This window comes from Mustela erminea, chromosome 16, assembly GCF_009829155.1.
Source record: "Mustela erminea isolate mMusErm1 chromosome 16, mMusErm1.Pri, whole genome shotgun sequence".
In the NCBI taxonomy this organism is placed as follows: Eukaryota; Metazoa; Chordata; class Mammalia; order Carnivora; family Mustelidae; genus Mustela; species Mustela erminea.
In genome coordinates this window covers 51,736,440-51,753,534 of record NC_045629.1, presented here as the reverse complement: position 1 = coordinate 51,753,534, position 17,095 = coordinate 51,736,440, and the positions used below count along the sequence as shown (strand labels likewise).

The 17,095-nt window shown below is 33.7% G+C and overlaps 1 protein-coding gene across 44 annotated transcripts in view; it reads right to left on the bottom strand.

Moving 5' to 3' along the window:
- Window positions 1-17,095, bottom strand: part of RIMS2 (regulating synaptic membrane exocytosis 2) — a 594,152-nt gene that overhangs the window by 216,050 nt on the left and 361,007 nt on the right. For all 44 annotated transcript variants that reach the window (XM_032316364.1, XM_032316365.1, XM_032316366.1 and 41 more), the window contains 3 exons: window positions 14,757-14,825; window positions 8,228-8,384; window positions 6,750-6,866 (listed from right to left, as the gene is read on the bottom strand). In XM_032316364.1, coding sequence (XP_032172255.1) covers window positions 6,750-6,866; window positions 8,228-8,384; window positions 14,757-14,825 — 343 coding nt within the window. The remainder of the gene's footprint in view (window positions 1-6,749; window positions 6,867-8,227; window positions 8,385-14,756; window positions 14,826-17,095) is intronic.

Sequence of the window (17,095 nt, the reverse complement as noted above, 5' to 3'; positions counted from 1 at the left end):
AGTCCCTATCCATCTGGCGTCATTCCTTACCCACCACAGCAGTCTCTCAGGTTCCTCTTCAGAATCAAGGACCCATGATCTCTCTGATCTCTAAAAGACCCTCTAGTTTCAAATATAATTCTTTAACCTTCCTTTGAAAGTTAATATAATGCTGTAGCGATTCCTCTTTGTGTAATCCCAGTTTTAACGAAAGATTGAAATATCTACGTAACGAGCCAAGGTTTACAGGTCTCATAATTTAATTCCTCCACTTTCCTTATTTTCCACCTTTAATTGATTTATACCCCTTGCTAGTTGTTGCTTAAATAACTCAGGTTTATCTCTTTTTCCCTTTTCTCCTGCTACTACCTTCAATCAGATTTACCATGTCTACTGAAATAACCTATTGTCCCCCCTCCTTCTGATCCCTTTCCTGATCCAGTCCACTCTCCACACTGTCTACAAGCAAGACAATTACAAATTATGCTGTTGATCATGCAGGTACTTTGCTTAAAACCCTTAATGGGTTTCACAGATCAAAAGCAAGTACGTATTCCTTAAAACGGCATAGAAATTAAGTTCTAAACTACTTCAATCTTCATATCCAATTACTTCCCATACTACAACTTTCTTTGTGGGTATGCCAGACCACCTAAGATTCTATAAATATATCTCATACTTTCCTGACTCTGAGACTGCTCATGCTTATCACTCTGCCAAGAACGCCATTATCTTCCTTTTTATTGCCTTTGAAAATTCTTCTCAACCTCTAGTCTCACTTCCCTCTGAAGCTTTTTTTCAACTACTCAAGCAAGTAATTTCTCTCCAATCTATTCCAATAATATTATGCTTGGGCCTGACAGGCTTCCATGCTTTATAATTAGTTGGTATTTTATATGATTAGTTGGTATCTATGAGTTGGTATAATTAGTTGGATCATCTGTTTGTTTAGGCCAGGATAATATCTATTTTAAATGTCTATTTTAAATCTTCATGCTGACACTCTCAGTAAATACATTTTGGATTGAACTAAAAAGTAAAAACAGAATTACACTATTTTCCTGGTGAGCCTACCCTCCAAAGAGAGCAATGGTTCACATAATCAAAGAAACTTCTAGAGATGTAAACAGAACATTACAAACCTATGTAGTATTAAAATAAAAACTAAAACAGTATTCGAAAAAGACATTCCTGGCATTACAAAGAGTAGGAGTAATACCCAACAATTGTGATGTTAGGATTTATTGCACAGAACAAATAGATCTTCTCTGAAAATTACTTGAGCAATAAAAATATGTAAACTTCAAAACCTATTAAAAATTCCAAATTCACAGAACATATATATCATCATCAATTTCTATTATTTTCCTTGAGGTGTCTTATAGTTAATTTTGTCTCTATAAAGCCAAAGAAAACATTAAGCAAGGATCAACTTTATCAAACATCAGTTTGTTTTATTTCCCTTTTTATGACAAGTTAATTTGGCCCAAGGGGTGCTCACATTTAAGGTTATTTCTGGGTATGTCTGTGAGGGGCTGAGGTGTGCTATTAGCATTTGAATCAGTGCACTCAATAGATTGCCCTCCTCAATCTGCGTGAGCACCATAGAATCTGGTGAGAGGCTCAACAAAACACAGGTAGGAAAAAGGATGAATTCCTCCCTTTTTCCTGCCTCACTTTAGAGCTGGACATCTCTTATCTCTCTGGCCCTCCAACTGGGGGAATTTATGACACTGGCCACCTTGGTTCTCAAGCCTTCAGACTTGGACTGAATTATACCATCATTTCATGGGCTCCAGCTTGCACAGAGCAGGTAGTTGGCCCTTTTTACCTCAATAATTATGTGAGTCAAATCCTTACTGTCTATAGCCATGTTATACCTCTTAATCCAATCTGGTCATGATCCCCCTTGAGATTCTGTTGAAAACTATAAAAATACATCGAAGAAAATATAACATAAAATTAACCATTGTTTTGGTAGTAAAATCCACCTAAGAGCCAGAGATGCACCTAAGGTCCTCTGCCACATCCACTTGGTACAACTTAAAAACATTTCATTTACTCTTCTCAATTAAATCATTCTTGCTTTTCTTCAAAAATCAATGGAATTATAAAACCTAAGCAAACCATACTGTCATGAATACACTTCATGACTTAAAAAATTGGGTTAAAAATTGCAATTTATCCAAACTCTTTGAAAATTTTAAAAAATTGAGCAGAGAAGTAATTCATTATAAAAGAAAAACTAAAAAAATTACTAAATTTTAAAAAGTGAAAAAAAGTTACAGTTTCAAAAATAATAATGACAAATTTCACTATTCAAATAATTGAACTGGATTACTGATCTAATTTCTAGACACACTTTGATTCTTATTAAGAAATGTAAACTTTAAAGATAGAACAAAATTGTATTTATAATGAATTATCCTTCCATTATATCAGATGAGCCTGAATGCCCCCTTTCAGAAACCACCAAACAAAAGAGACTGCTAAAGGAAGAAATATAATAACTCATCCTTAAATAACCTATAGTTTTTGTAAACAAAGTTTCCAACAATCTCAGCTTACTGCAAAACTTTACGCTCTGTGTCTTTAGTATTGTTAATGTTTTGCTTCTTTATAGTTCCTAAAATATACTCAGTATGATTTAACTATGTTAAAACATACTCCTGAAATATAATAAAATGTATTATTTTTGTAAAGTGAATTTTCTTTTTTACATTTACTTTCTCTGTATTTTCAAACTTTCAGAGATATGTTCCCCTTATAGTTGATAACTAAAAGAACCAAGAAGACTAAATAGTTATGGGTAATTTTGACACTTTCTCATAGCTGGTTGGCTGATAAAAGTAAGAAATAGGCATAAGTGTGTGAGGTATCCTAGAGATTCATATAATATGACATTTTTCTTTTTAGAATATAAATGTATTAATTGAATGCACAAAAGAAAAAAGCTTATGAAGTAACGTATCTTAGGCCAGTGTTAATTGTATTTTTTTATTATACTAATGGTATACTGCATAGAATTAAATGTATCCAATACATGTTGGCATCCAGGATAGACATAAAAATGACTGCCGCATGGTATCTCTGATATGTTACAGAAATATTCTTATTCTTATTCTAATTCTTATTCTATTCTTCTTATTCTAATAGCATTCTTATTATAATTCTAATTCTTCTTATTCTTATTCTAATAGTAAATTCTTAATCTTATTCTAATTCTTATTCTAATAGTAAATTAACTCATGTAAACAAATAAACTCTTGAAATGGTTTCTAATACCAAAGCCACATAGGTTGCCCCAAAAAAACTATGTTCCTAGTTGTAGTTACCAGGATTTACCATTATAATTCATCATTTTAGCTAATAACCCTGCATCCAAGTTTCTGAATCACTTGTAAAAAATCTACTTTCTTTTCAAAATAGAATAGGATTTTGGGGCGCCTGGGTGGCTCAGTTGGTTAAGCAACTGGCTTGTCTCAGGTCATGATTCCAGAGTCCTGGGATCATGCTTCTGCTTCTCCCTTTGAATCTCTCCCCTCTCACATTCTCTGTCACTTTCGCTCAAATAAATAAATAAAATCTTAAAAAAAACCACACAGAATAGGATTTTGACTATGATAATAGAGTGAGATGTGCAGAGATATATCCAATCAAGTTTATATATATATATATATATCTCCCCCCTCCCTGCCCCCAAAAGAGAGAGAAAGCACATAAGCAAAGGGAGGCCAGAGGAAGAGGGAGAAGCAAGCTTCCCACTGAGCAGGGAACCCAATGCAGGGCTGGATCCTAGGACTCTGGGACCATGACCTGAGCCAAAGGCCGCTGCTTAACTGAGTTGCCCAGGCATCTAATATATAATTCTTTTTAACATACCTATAAGAAAAGGATATGAACACTATTATCTCCTTCTTATACCACTTAAGTTTAGCTAGGCACTACAAACTGATGCGAAATAGCATCATTTCTCACCAGTGCAGCCAATGTAAAAGCCATTATCTTCATGCACTACTTTCCAGTATGTCCCAAGTCCTTCATCCTTCACACTGAGTCTTTCTGATATATGTGTGTTCTGCCTCTGTACCTATGTCTTAGTCTTGCCTAAATAAGCTTTTTTTTTCAAGGTCTAACTCGTGTTCTATACTCTCTACAAAGCTTTTAAAAAAATACCTGTATTAACTGATTTCTCATTTCTGTTTAGTTAATAAGTACATTAAGATGTGCTTGTTACTTGCAAGCCACAAGATCCTTTAAAATGTTAAGGATAAGGCACATTTTCTGAATATGTATTATGCAACTTGAGGTGCTATGTTATTTAATCTACACAACAACCCTATAAAGTTGGTACTAACATTCTAATTTTATAGATAAGGAAATCGAGTGTCAAAGACGTTAATTTTCCCAAAGAAACATGGCCAGCAAGTATATTCAATAAAATACTCTTCAGGTCCAATGCACCATTTATTGTTGACAAGAAAAGTTAATGCACCACTCAAAATGCCTAAATTTTACTTACTGTCTCCAAGGAAATTCTCATTAAGGCTTTTTAATCAAAGGATTGACTATATAAAACACTATTCATGAAAATTCACTGTAAGAGTTCTATTCTTACCTCCTAAAGAGTGCATTAAAATTACAGTTGTCTTCACATGCATTCGAGTATTGAAAATCTTTTAGAATATTTAGAATATAAGGAATAAAACACAAATTAAAGAATGCATTGTTTAATAATATGATAGACTACCTAACATGGATACTATTGTACTTTTTGACTTTTGATCCCTCATGTTAATAAGTAATGTTTACACAGATAACTCATAAATAACATTAGAAATAGTTTTATAGTTCTAGTTAAAAGAAATTCTATTTTAGTTATTTAAAAAAAAATTTAAGACAGCTCATAATTAGGAGTAATTATGATTTGGTAATCTACAGCACTCTAAAAAAGTGATGAAACCCCAGAGGTCAAATTCCTCCAAAACTTCTGAATTACTTGAACATTTTTGTCAAACGAAAAGAATCATAAAGTTGTACAGTAAATAAGAAAAAATATAATGACATGTCAGTTATGACTATGTTAGTTATATACCAAAGAACTAAAAGCAAGTCTTCTTATCATTAATGCTGTGGCCAATGTCTTAAAATACTGATAAATTATTATGTGTTTGACATGATGGTGAGTATTTTTGTTGGTGAATATAATTCTAGAAGTTAATTTTATTATATTCCTTACTGCAAAATTTAGACCATATTATTTTCAGAGAAAATATTAAGTCCATTTTTAATCTAAAGACAAACTTTGTGAAAACTTGAAAGATTTAAAGTCATTTCAGACTTTTTTCTTTCATCACTGCTTTGACAAACTTTCAAAAAACAAGGACTTTATGAATTACTATGTAAATAATTTCCAGAGATGATCAAAATTTATTAATTTTCTATAATGTAATAAAAGTATTCATTCAACCACCCTAATATGACTTCTTCCAACTCCTGATCATGCCCGTACGGTTCATCTTCCTTTCACTAGTATCTACTTGATATAAATTGATTTATATAGATACCACACCTATAATTACCGTTAAAGACACAGGTCACTGTGAAAAGGTTAAGCAAATAAAAAATAAAATACCATATTAACTTTCATTTAACAATTAATAAAGATATTAATTTAATAACTTCTTATTTCTTCTTAGATCTCAGACACAAAAGCTAATAATACTTGTTTGACACTATTGAAGATTAGGATAGATGTTCCCTATCTTTTCTTTTGGAAAAGTATACTTAACACAATGAAATTATAAGCCCAAATTGAGTATAGTCCTAGATTTAGGTGAGAACAAATAAATTTATAAATATTGACAGTGATAAGTATTGGGAACTTCTCAAGTCAGTTGATTTAAGATGTTCTAATAAAATTGCTTTAGGTCCCATACAAAGAGACTTCTGCATTCCCTTGTTATTTTATCATAATATTCTCTGAACAGGAAACTAAGCTTTCTTTGCTAATCCTTATTTCAAGCCTATTTGACAGTGTGCGGGAAATACCATAGCATTTTTTATTTTATATAGAACCAAACCATGAATTCAAGGGTTAACCAATTTGTTTAACTTAAAAACAAATTAGCAGTAACTAATGTGATTAATGCACTGAAATATATGTTCTTTCCAAGTATGTCATATTTAATGGAGAAAATTTGGAGAATTCCTCCAAATACAGCAATCAACAAGCATAATTCTTTAAGATACTTAAAAGGTTTACTGAAAAGGCATGAGGAAAAACCTCTTCATGAATCAGTTTTTGTGTCTGTTTCCTAAACAAACCAGACTTGTGTCAATACTTTTATATACAAAATGTCACACTGGCTTCCCTGATGAATGCAAAAGACTAAATCTCTTGTCTCATGAAGTATGTTTACATGTAGTGATTGGTTATGATAACATGAAAATAATAAAATGTCTATTTTCCTTATAATTATCCTTATAACCTCATGTGCAAACTCACTAGCTTAACTGGTTTGATGTAACAAAGGACCAAAACTACAAGAGCAAGATGATTTTATTTTTAAAGTAAAGAAAAGGTTTTTCTTGCTTGTCTTATTTTTTTACAGGATGGTCCTGAGAACACATGTAGGCATTGTTAAAGAAATGGGGTTAGAAGCTAAGATAACAAATATCCAAGTTCCAGATGAAAATATTTTATGGTTATACCTTCCTCCTGAAGGCAGTGATTACAGTAAGATCCAATAGTATTTAATCCTATTTACCTGTCTCTCTCTGGAGAATAATGGTCATCCATGACACGATGTCTATCCATTCGGCTAATTGTATTATAATGTCCAGCAGCAGAGCGTGTCCCTCGAAGCCCCTGTTCCACATTCCGACTGAAACAGCAAAACCCATTAAATGTATTAATAGACCATAATCATACAATACACTAAAAAATGAGGTTTATTAATAAAGTAGAAAAAGACAGAAATCACTCTAATGTCAAGTTCAAGTTTTCTGTTTTAACTAATTGCACCTCAGGCTAATGGGATACATTTCAACTGGAGGCTGACAGTGAAGTTAGGAGACTGCTGCTATAACAGAGATAAACATAAACATGGTAGCAATGAGGATACAGATAAGGATTATGAAAATTATTAATGGATGTTGCCCAGGTTTCCAACAATGATTTTTTGATGCAATGCAGGAGGAGGAATAAATTTGTGTGGAGAAAATGAGCTCAGCATGTTGCATACAGATAATATTGGTGTGACTTGTTTTAGGAAAATGATTATGATCTGTTTTTTAAAAATCTAAATTGAAGTCTTTATAAATGATCAATGATGAGTTTTTTTAAACTACCATTCTTGGCCTGGACTGTCAACTTACACACTTCTTTTTCATGATAGAATAAGCCTCTTACATAGCTTTTGCTATTGTTTTCTGTTAGGTACAGATAAATCTATTCTAAAACTTTGCCTATTTTTTTAGATGTGTTCAAATAGTCTTTCCCTGGTAAAAGTCAAGCATCCTTTTTTGTTTTTTTTTTTAGTTTTTAAATTTAAATTCAATTAGCCTAGGTATAGTACATCATTGGTTTTTGATATAATGTTCAATGTCCTTTTTAAAAATAAGAAATGACTGGAGCAAAAGGCAGAGGCTTTAACCCACTGAGACTGGGGCGTCTGGGTAGCTCAGTGGGTTAAAGCTTCTGACTTCAGCTCAGGTCATGATCCCAGGGTCCTAGGATTGAGCCCTACATTGGGCTCTCTGCACAGCAGGGAGCCTGCTCCCCCTCCCCCCTGCCTGCCTCTCTGCCTACTTGTGATCTCTGTCAAATAAATAAATAAATAAAATTTAAACAGATTTTCTAAGACATTCTTCCCCCAACCTGTGTTTTTTCCTTAATTTTTTGCACGATTGCTCCTCACTTTAAAACCCCACCCAAAGTTTATTTCCCCCTATTCCTTAAAGCATCAATAACTATCATTCAATAGAGTACTTAGTTGGCTCTAACTAGATATGCTAAGTATTGATAAGCAACTGAAAAGCTGGGTCTTCTTTATAATTTTGAACTCTCACATAAAAGAATACGTACATCAATCAAAGTTCCAAAGTAGCCCATACTTCATATTACTCTCAATATTTAGGTTGTTGAAGAACATATTTGTTTTTACCTTTAGAAATTATTGATGAATCTTTTTGATAGGTGGGTTTTTAATGTCATCCTACAAATAAAATGTATATGGTTTCTTACCTTTGTGGAGGAGGGACACTGGGTGACCATGATCTAGTCCTTCCTATAACATCTCCTCGGTGAGGAGACCCTGATGGTGAACAATGGTTTGATGACATTACTTGTTCTGGCACTGATAATGTAGAGCTTTGAAGATCTCGACCATTGTGTCGATAATCTAAAGGAGCAAAGATTAAAAGTACAATTAGCTACCCACTAAGTCCTTTTGCATTTTGTACATTAGTGAAACAACTAAATGTTAGTGAAGTTGAAAGCCTCTGAATATATTAAATGTAAAGCATAAGAAATAAAACAGAATACCATCATATTTTGTAAACATTTAAATTAAAAATAAATGACAAATTTTTAGATAGCTACTATGTTCAAGGCACTGTACTAGTTAGGCTAAAACTTGTGTATACAGTTAGTTATCTTTACTAAAAGAGGCAAGTTTATTCCAAAAACATTTTCATCCCTTCAATAAACTAAAAGAGCTTTTAATTACTTTACAACAATTATAAATATTCAAAATTATTAACTTCACAAAAATTCCTAAAAGTCTATGGTTATTTCTCTAAGAAAGAAACAATATTAGAAAGTATCCCGAATACCATCTGAAGTACCAATGTACACTGTTGTTCTTGTAGTGATCAACAGGGCTGAGATACAATAGATGCCTGAGACTAAAACCACGACAGTTTGGAGGAGGAAAACATCTCAATGATTTGACACACTTAGAAAAATGTATTAGAAGTGACAGAACTCAAAGGAATGTTAGAAAGCAATAGATTTTTTTTTAAAGAGGGCAATAGATATTTGACCGATGGAGAGAATAGTAGAAAGAACTCAAAGTTGGTAGAAAAACCACAATTCAGTGTGGGGCAGCAGTAGGGAAATAAACAGTAAAAGTAAGTTTGGCCCAAGTTGTGTATGTCTAAAACATGGTAAGGCTTGTGATGGAAAAAAGCTGACCATTTCTGGGCAGGAAGTGATATTATCCCCACTACCATTATCTTCATCCTGATCACCATGGCTGCTATTGACTTGTACTATGCGCCAGGAACTCTGCAAGGGACTGTACAAAGTGGGGTGCTACAACACTTGCTTCAGAAATAAGTCAGAAAAAGTACTGGCTCATATGTGATTTTTTTGCAACACGTTCCCATTTTGCAGTATTATCTGAAATAACGTTCCCAAGGAATACAGCAAGAAAAAGATCTGGGTGCACATGAATGATTGAAGGAGTGGTCTCAAGAGAAAGGAATTAGCAGAACAGGGCATGGGAAGACACTAAGTAAGAATGTGAGGTCAGCTTGATTCCACTGGAGGCTCTGGAATGTCAACTGTACCAGTGCTCTGACTTTCAAGCAAGGGTTCTGGACTTTAGTACTTCAATGTTAGCCAGTGATAACTGAAGACGCCCAGTGGGAAGGGAGTAGGATTATTTTCCATTTGTCTAAGGCCGATTCTCTGGAAAATGGGGCAGCTGTTAGTTGTGAGCCGCCAACATTCATGGAGATGGGTAAACCAGCTGAACTAAAGAGGATATGGCTAGAGCACCAACAGTGTCCACCCCGTCTACCAACAATAGCAGCTGAAAGCAAAGTACATTAATGCAGCTGGATGCAGAAAGCTAGAGAAATACAGAATTACATATGATGCTCATCCCTCCCATGTTCTTCCTTTTGGCTCACTTTTGTTAAAAACAAAAAAACAAAAACAAAAAAAACACCTCCATCTTAGAAATATTTCTTGCTTGGGTTCTTCCTGGTTTTATGAATATTTCCTTTGACACCATAACTTTGCAGACTTATCCTCCTTTCCATCTAGACATACTCCTTCCACCAAGATACCTTCACCTTATTTTTAAATTCCACAGTTAACACTTTTTATTGCTTAAAAGTTAACATGACTTTTAAAATTGTGCTTGTACTTTCATTTTTAGTGTTTTAATTACAAAGTTACATGACTTTTGAATGGTCTGATCTAACCTGTTTTCCCAGATGCCCTGTTGTTTTTAGTACATGACTTTGCAGAGCACAAGGTTTTTTTCAGGAATCTATAAATGATGTGAAAGAACCAACTCTGTAATTCTGCAAAGATTATCCCCATTTTGGAGCACCTGGGTGGTTCAGTCTGTTAAGCATCTGCCTTCTGCTCAGATCATGATCCCAGGTTCCTGGGACTGAGTCCCACATCAGGCTCCCTGCTCAGTAGGGACCCTGCTTCTCCCTCTGCCTGCTACTCCCCCTGCTTGTGTTCTCTCTCTCTCTCTCTGACAAATAACTAAAACCTTAAAAAAATATATTATCCCCATTTTATATTTCAGGAAACTGAAATTTACATTAGGAAATTTAATGAGAAATTTAAATGAAGTGTCAAGTATAGGGCCTGGAATTTAAAGCAAATTCTATCTCCCTCCCGATGCTCTCACTGTGCTCTAAGACTACACTGATCTTTCATGATCAAAATAATAATTAAGGAAGATGAAGCTGACAGCAGGATACAATTTGACCTAAAGGTTAGAGAGATTGCAGCAAGATTGATTGCTCCTACAAAACATAGAACAGATTGTCCAACAGAACTCTCTAGAATGATTAAAAATGTTCTCTATCAGCACTGTCCAATATGGTAGCCACTAGACACACATGACGACTGAGCCCCTGAAGTCTGGCTCGTGTTAAGGATGAACTGAATTTTTAAGGTATTTATTTTAAATCAATTTAAATATAAATAACCACATATAGCTAGTGGTACAATGTTGGAGTATGATTAACTGGTAGTGGGCACAGACTACATGGGGAAAAAATCAATACGATCATTCATTCAACAAGTATTTATGACTATATGAGCATGTTATTCTATGAGCTACAGTAAGCAAAACAAAAAGCTTTGCCCTTGCGGACCTTAAATTCCAGGTGGAATGATGGAAACAACAAAAATCCCAATAAAAAATTATATGATATGTTTAAAGGCGACTAAGTGTTAAACGGGAACACAATACAGAGAAAAGGGAAACCAGAATGTCAGGATAGGGAAGCATTTTGCAATTTCATGTAAGGGGGTCAGGCAAAGACAGGACTCACTGAGAAGCTGGCATTTCAGAAAGACTTGAAAGAAGTCAGATGCTTTGCTCTATGGATAGAGAGAGAGGAGGGTTGCAAGACAAGTATGAAGACCCCAAGATAGGAGTCAGTCTGACATGTTCCTAACAGCAGGGAGAAGAGGGTGCTAGGAATGGAGCAATGGAAGAGATCAGAGAAACTTGGAGGAAGGAGGAAAATCACGTGGAGCCTTGTGTTGCCTTGTAAAGATGTTTGGCACTTGATCTGAGTGATTTTTAGCTCATTAGAGGATTTTGAGCAGAAACTAAATATGACCTATCTTCTTTAAACAGGATCACTTCAGTTGCCATGCTGAGAATAGACTGAAAGAAGAAAGGCAGTATGTCAGGCAAGAGATGAACCAGGATGACAGCTACAGAGACATGGAAAATAATCAGAATCTGGGCATATTCTGAAGGTAGAGGCACTGGGACAATTTTGACCAAGATCTGATGTTGGACATAAGAGAAAGAGAAGGACAAGAACAAATTTAAAATTTTAATCCAGTGAAAGAATGGAGTTGTCATTAAATAACTTCAGGTTTGGTGGAAAAGATCAGGAGTTCAGTTTTAGACATGTTTAGCTGAAGATATCTGCTACATTTCCAAGCACAGATGTCTAGTGGGCAGTAGAAAATAAAAAAATTAGATACAAATAAGTGGTTTTGACTGGACATGTGTGAAGTTTAGTGTACAGATGCTATTTGAAGGATGGGACTTTGAGATGTGATCACTAGAGTAGTCAATGTAGACAGCAAATCTCCAACAATGGAGTCTGGGGACGTTCTAATATGAACCAACAACAATTTGTAATCAGATACAAGAGCAAGAAAAGGGAAGAAATAAATGACTCTTAACATTTGATTAGCCCACCAGGAAGTTAAAAGTATACTACAAATTGGTGCCTGGGTGGCTCAGTTAGTTAAGCATCTGCCTTCAGCTCAGGTCATGATCTCAGGGTCCTGGGAAGGAGCCCTGCATCGAGCTCCCTGCTGAGTGGGAAGCCTGCTTTTCTCTCTCTTTCTGCCCCTCCTCCTGCTTGTATGGGCGCAGGGGCATAAGCTCTCTCTGTCAAATGTTAAATGTCAGATCTTTGGGGTAAAAAAAAAGTGTACTTATACAGAGAGAAATTTAGAAAGTTTACCAGTTTGGAAAGGAGGAGATAATAGTGTTCTCAGCCTCATAGGCAAATAGTTATACATGCAGAAAAGAATCTTGGAAAAGGCATTAGGACTGTTAATAAAGTTTTGAGTAGCATTTATAAAAAGAGCATTGCTGAAATCCAAGGTAAGAGAATATATATAGAAAAAAGAGATATGACTATGGAATTTAAAGGAGACTACTGAGAAAAGGAGGAAGAGTTACTACAAGAAGAAAATTCAAATAATGCAGTCTCATGAAAACTAAAAAGAAACAGAGTTTTAAGAAAATATTCATTATTAATAATATAAAGAGCTACTCAGTAGTGATAAAAAATGAGTATTGGGGTTAGGTAATTAACTTAGGAAATCAGAATATTATATGTGACATTTAAGAGCTAATTATTAAAACATCACTCTACCTTTCCGATGGAAAATAAATTATTTACATGTGTTTGTATATTGGTTCATGTCAGAGTAGAAAATAACACTAACATTCTAAGTGGCTACAAACTTATATCTTATATATATATGTGTGTGTGTGTGTATATATATATATATATATATATATGTTCTATTTATTTGCATTGTGGGATGAGTCAACTGGTTCAAAGAAGAGTTAGTTACAACCATTCTCCTTTCCCTACTCAGTATACCACTGAGGCACAAAAATCCAAGCCAGCAGTTGTTTCCCTGAAAACCCTAAATTTCAATATCAATCAAAGTTTCTATTTATTTTGAAGAATAATATTAGCAATGCAAATGTAAAAAATCACCTCTGACTTGAATTAGTCAGAAAAAACAAAGTAAGGAAGCACATGGGAAATATTACCTCTGGCGTAGTTAATTTTCACGACATCTGCCTTGCAAACTTGGATAAATTAAGTAAAGCAGCTGAAACTGTTCATTATTGAGAAAAGGCTGATAGTTCAGGTTAAAAGGGTTTTGAATGGTTGTAACAGATACTTTGAATTCGACAGACACGTAATGTGCATTTGGAAATGAATCCTTTCATATGGAGAACAAAGTACTAACAGATTTGCTGGTGTCTCGACTTAGACTAGTTGTTTAAAATGCTAGTTAACATGGGTGAGAAGGTAGTGTGTGTATGAATGTATGCAATTCACATTCAAAATGCCTCAGGAACAATTTCATAAAGAATGTAGGTTTGGTTCAGCTGACGGTCAAATTACTTGATAAACTATTGATTGAAGTATTTAGTCTCTATAGATACTACTATTAATGATGGAGTTTAAAACAAAAAGGACATTAAAAAAAGAAAAAAATTTATCAGAATTAACGTTTAAGTCTTAGTTATCATGTTACTTATGTAAATGTAATTTACTACAGTTATGAGACCCACAAAAAGATAACATCTCAGAAACCACAATCATGGGGGGTAGGGAGAGGGTGGTGGGGTTATGGACACTGGGGAGGGTATGTGCTATGGTGAGTGTTGTGAAGTGTGTAAACTTGGCGATTCACAGACCTGTGCGCCTGGGGCTAATAATACATTATATGTTTATAAAAAAGTTATATAAAAAAAACCAAACATACATTTCCCTTGTTCCCCAATTGAATGTGACTCTTCTAAAGTAGAGAGACGGTTTACACAACGAGCTCAATAAACATTGGTTAAAAAAAAAAAAAAAAAAGAAACCACAATCATAATCCTGATTTTCATGTTGATAAAAAGAATATGGAAAAAAAAAAAGAAAATACAGTGATGCTTCAAATTTCTAACAGTAACAGATTTCAAGGATTTGAAATCATCTTCTTATTTTTTTTTCGTCATCAGGTAAATTTCCAACCATAAATCAGGCAATATTTTAAAACTACAATACCATAACTTGAAAATAAAGCTGCAACTGATATATAATCAACATGACAACAATGAAAAAATTTCAGAAAGCACAAATATTTGACATATTTGGGTATGCTGGTGATGTCAAAAAGATTTTTTTTTACGCTATTATGCAGTATAAAGAAGTTTCAGTTATATAATAACTTCAAATTTATGGTGAACTCCTTATTATTTAGTAGTTTAAAAATAAAAAGCTTGGAAGTATTCACTTAACTGACATATTTCAGTAAGAATATTCAGTTTAACAACTGATACAAGAGTTCTAGCAACCAGAATTATTCAAGGGGTTAAATTGCCATGAGGTTGTTACTGGTGGTGGTGGGGGGGGTGTGGATAAAGAGGCAAGTTCTTTCTTATTTTACTTATTATTTAATCTGTTTATTGGTAGATAGCGATGAATAACCCTTCCTTTTTATTACTATAAAATAATTCTGAAATTCTTACCTGATACTATACCAATTCCATCATCACAGTCATAGTCAGAAACTTCACTATCACTTATTCTTTTTGACCCTATGAAGCAAACAATAGCAATAATTAAAGTTGCTGATTATTAAGGAAAAAGAAACCTCCTCACCAACCTGAAAACAAATCAAAGAATTTTGAATGAAACACTTGAGAATAAAAAATAGAGAAGGAAATTCATTATGAGCTCACACTTACTTTCATACATATTTTATAATGTGAAGATAGCATTCTTAAAATAGATTCTTAAAATGTGTAAAATAAATTTCCTAAATGCCCTAAAGCTTGAAATAATATCAAATACTAAATAAAAAAAATAATACTCAATGATATATGTATGTGATTTGATGCTGATTGATAAAATCCATTGAACAAAAAGTTGTTTAAAATAGCTAGATTAAGTCAGTCCCAGATGCTTTTACACAAGGGCACTGAAGTCTATATAAATTTCAAAGCAAACAATATGTTATTTCAAGAACATTCATGTGCCTTTTCTAATATGCATGACTAATAAATTAAATGTGCTCAATTCTTCATTTTTCACACTCATGGAAAAGAAGTATAATTTAAGACATCTTAAACAATATTCTTTTAGTGTTAGTTTAGCTGTTCCTCCATTGCTTTGAAAAGAAAATGAGAAATAAACATCCATAAACTTATTAATATATCTAAATTGTGTACTGATTACACACAGTCACATTTTCTAAGATAGAGCCTAAAACAGAGCAGTAATAATTAACATAATTAAAGATCTCTATTACAAAATTTTAAAATGTTAATCATGCTATGGCAAAAATAGCACTGAATTGATGGCTAAAGGAGACTGTCTTCACACTTAATTATGAAATATATCACATATATAAGTAAGCATGCTATTTGTTTTTTAATATATTTTTTCTCCCATATGTGTCTCAAAAATAGGCACATCTTACACAATAGAATCCCTTATTACAGTATTTTTCCTTCTTTACAATCAGAAAATGCCTAATAAATGAAAACAGTGTTATTTCAAGAAATGACTACTTTTGTCTACTTAGACCATACATTATTCATTAAATAGACCAAATTCAGTTATCACACAGCAAATGCTTTCCTGTAATGTATATAAAACACTGAGAGCTTACGTTTTATAAGGTGTCTAAAGTAGCAATAATTAAATGTTCTAGAAATGTCCTCCAATATTTCCAACTTCTTCTTAGAAATACTCTGTACATTTTGTTTGTTTGTTTGTTTTTACCCCTGCGTTCTTGAGAAAGGGAAGAGTCTGTTGCCAGGAACTTTTATTTTCTTCCTTTTAATGGTTACATAAATGACATTGATCTGTTTTGATCATATGGTCTCACTGAATGGGTTCACTGCTATTTTCCTTCCAAAGTCTTATATCTTAAAACTTTAAACTCAATCGAATCATAGGCTCTTACAGCCCCAACCAATAGGAAACCACAATTACCACACAATAGCCCAAAAGACTGAGCACGAAAGGATTTACAGAATTAGTGTATACATTATAAATGGATTTGGGAAAAAAAAGGGGACACCACAGATGAAGCTATTGAGGAGAGGCATAATAAGCTATTCAGCTTATAACAAGATTTCACCTTGTAAATGTAAATGCTCAAGGACGGGGTAATGATAGTTTAATGTGCCAGATATACTACAGCATAAAGATTACAAGCTTTTGGTATTGGTCAAGAATCAGATCTGCCTCTGGTGCAAGATAAGAATGACACCAGCAAAAAATGAAGTTCATTTTATTAGCCTTTGTGAGTGGCCTTGCGTGGGTTTGTGCATAGAGTTGGGGGATAGTTGCATATATGTGATTTGCAATTGTTGCTTCCTTCCAAATCTCATTATGTTCCTGATGGAAGTCAATCTATTTTGCTAGTAATTCTAGAGGTTAAATATACTGCAATTATGTTATCTCTACTTGAATCTTGTCATTTAACATTCTGATGAATTCAAGTACTTAAGTTTAATGTCATTGAATGTATCAATCTTTTTTAGAAGTAGTGTTTTCAGTGTCTTGTTTAAGAAATTGTGCCTAAGCTTATGAATGGACAGACATTCTCATATTTTTTTCTAAAATTTAAAAAATCCTGTTTTTAGCATTTACATCCTGGCCTATTTTGAAGTGAGTTTATGTATGGTATGAGATAAGGATGCAACTTTGCTTTTTCCACACGTATAACACATATTTCGGCATTATTTAATAATTCCACCTTCCCCCAATGATCTGTGATGTCACCTTGGTTATAAATAAATGTATCCTATTTGCTAGGATCTACTTGGTTCTCTATTTTTTCCCCCTTTTATCCATA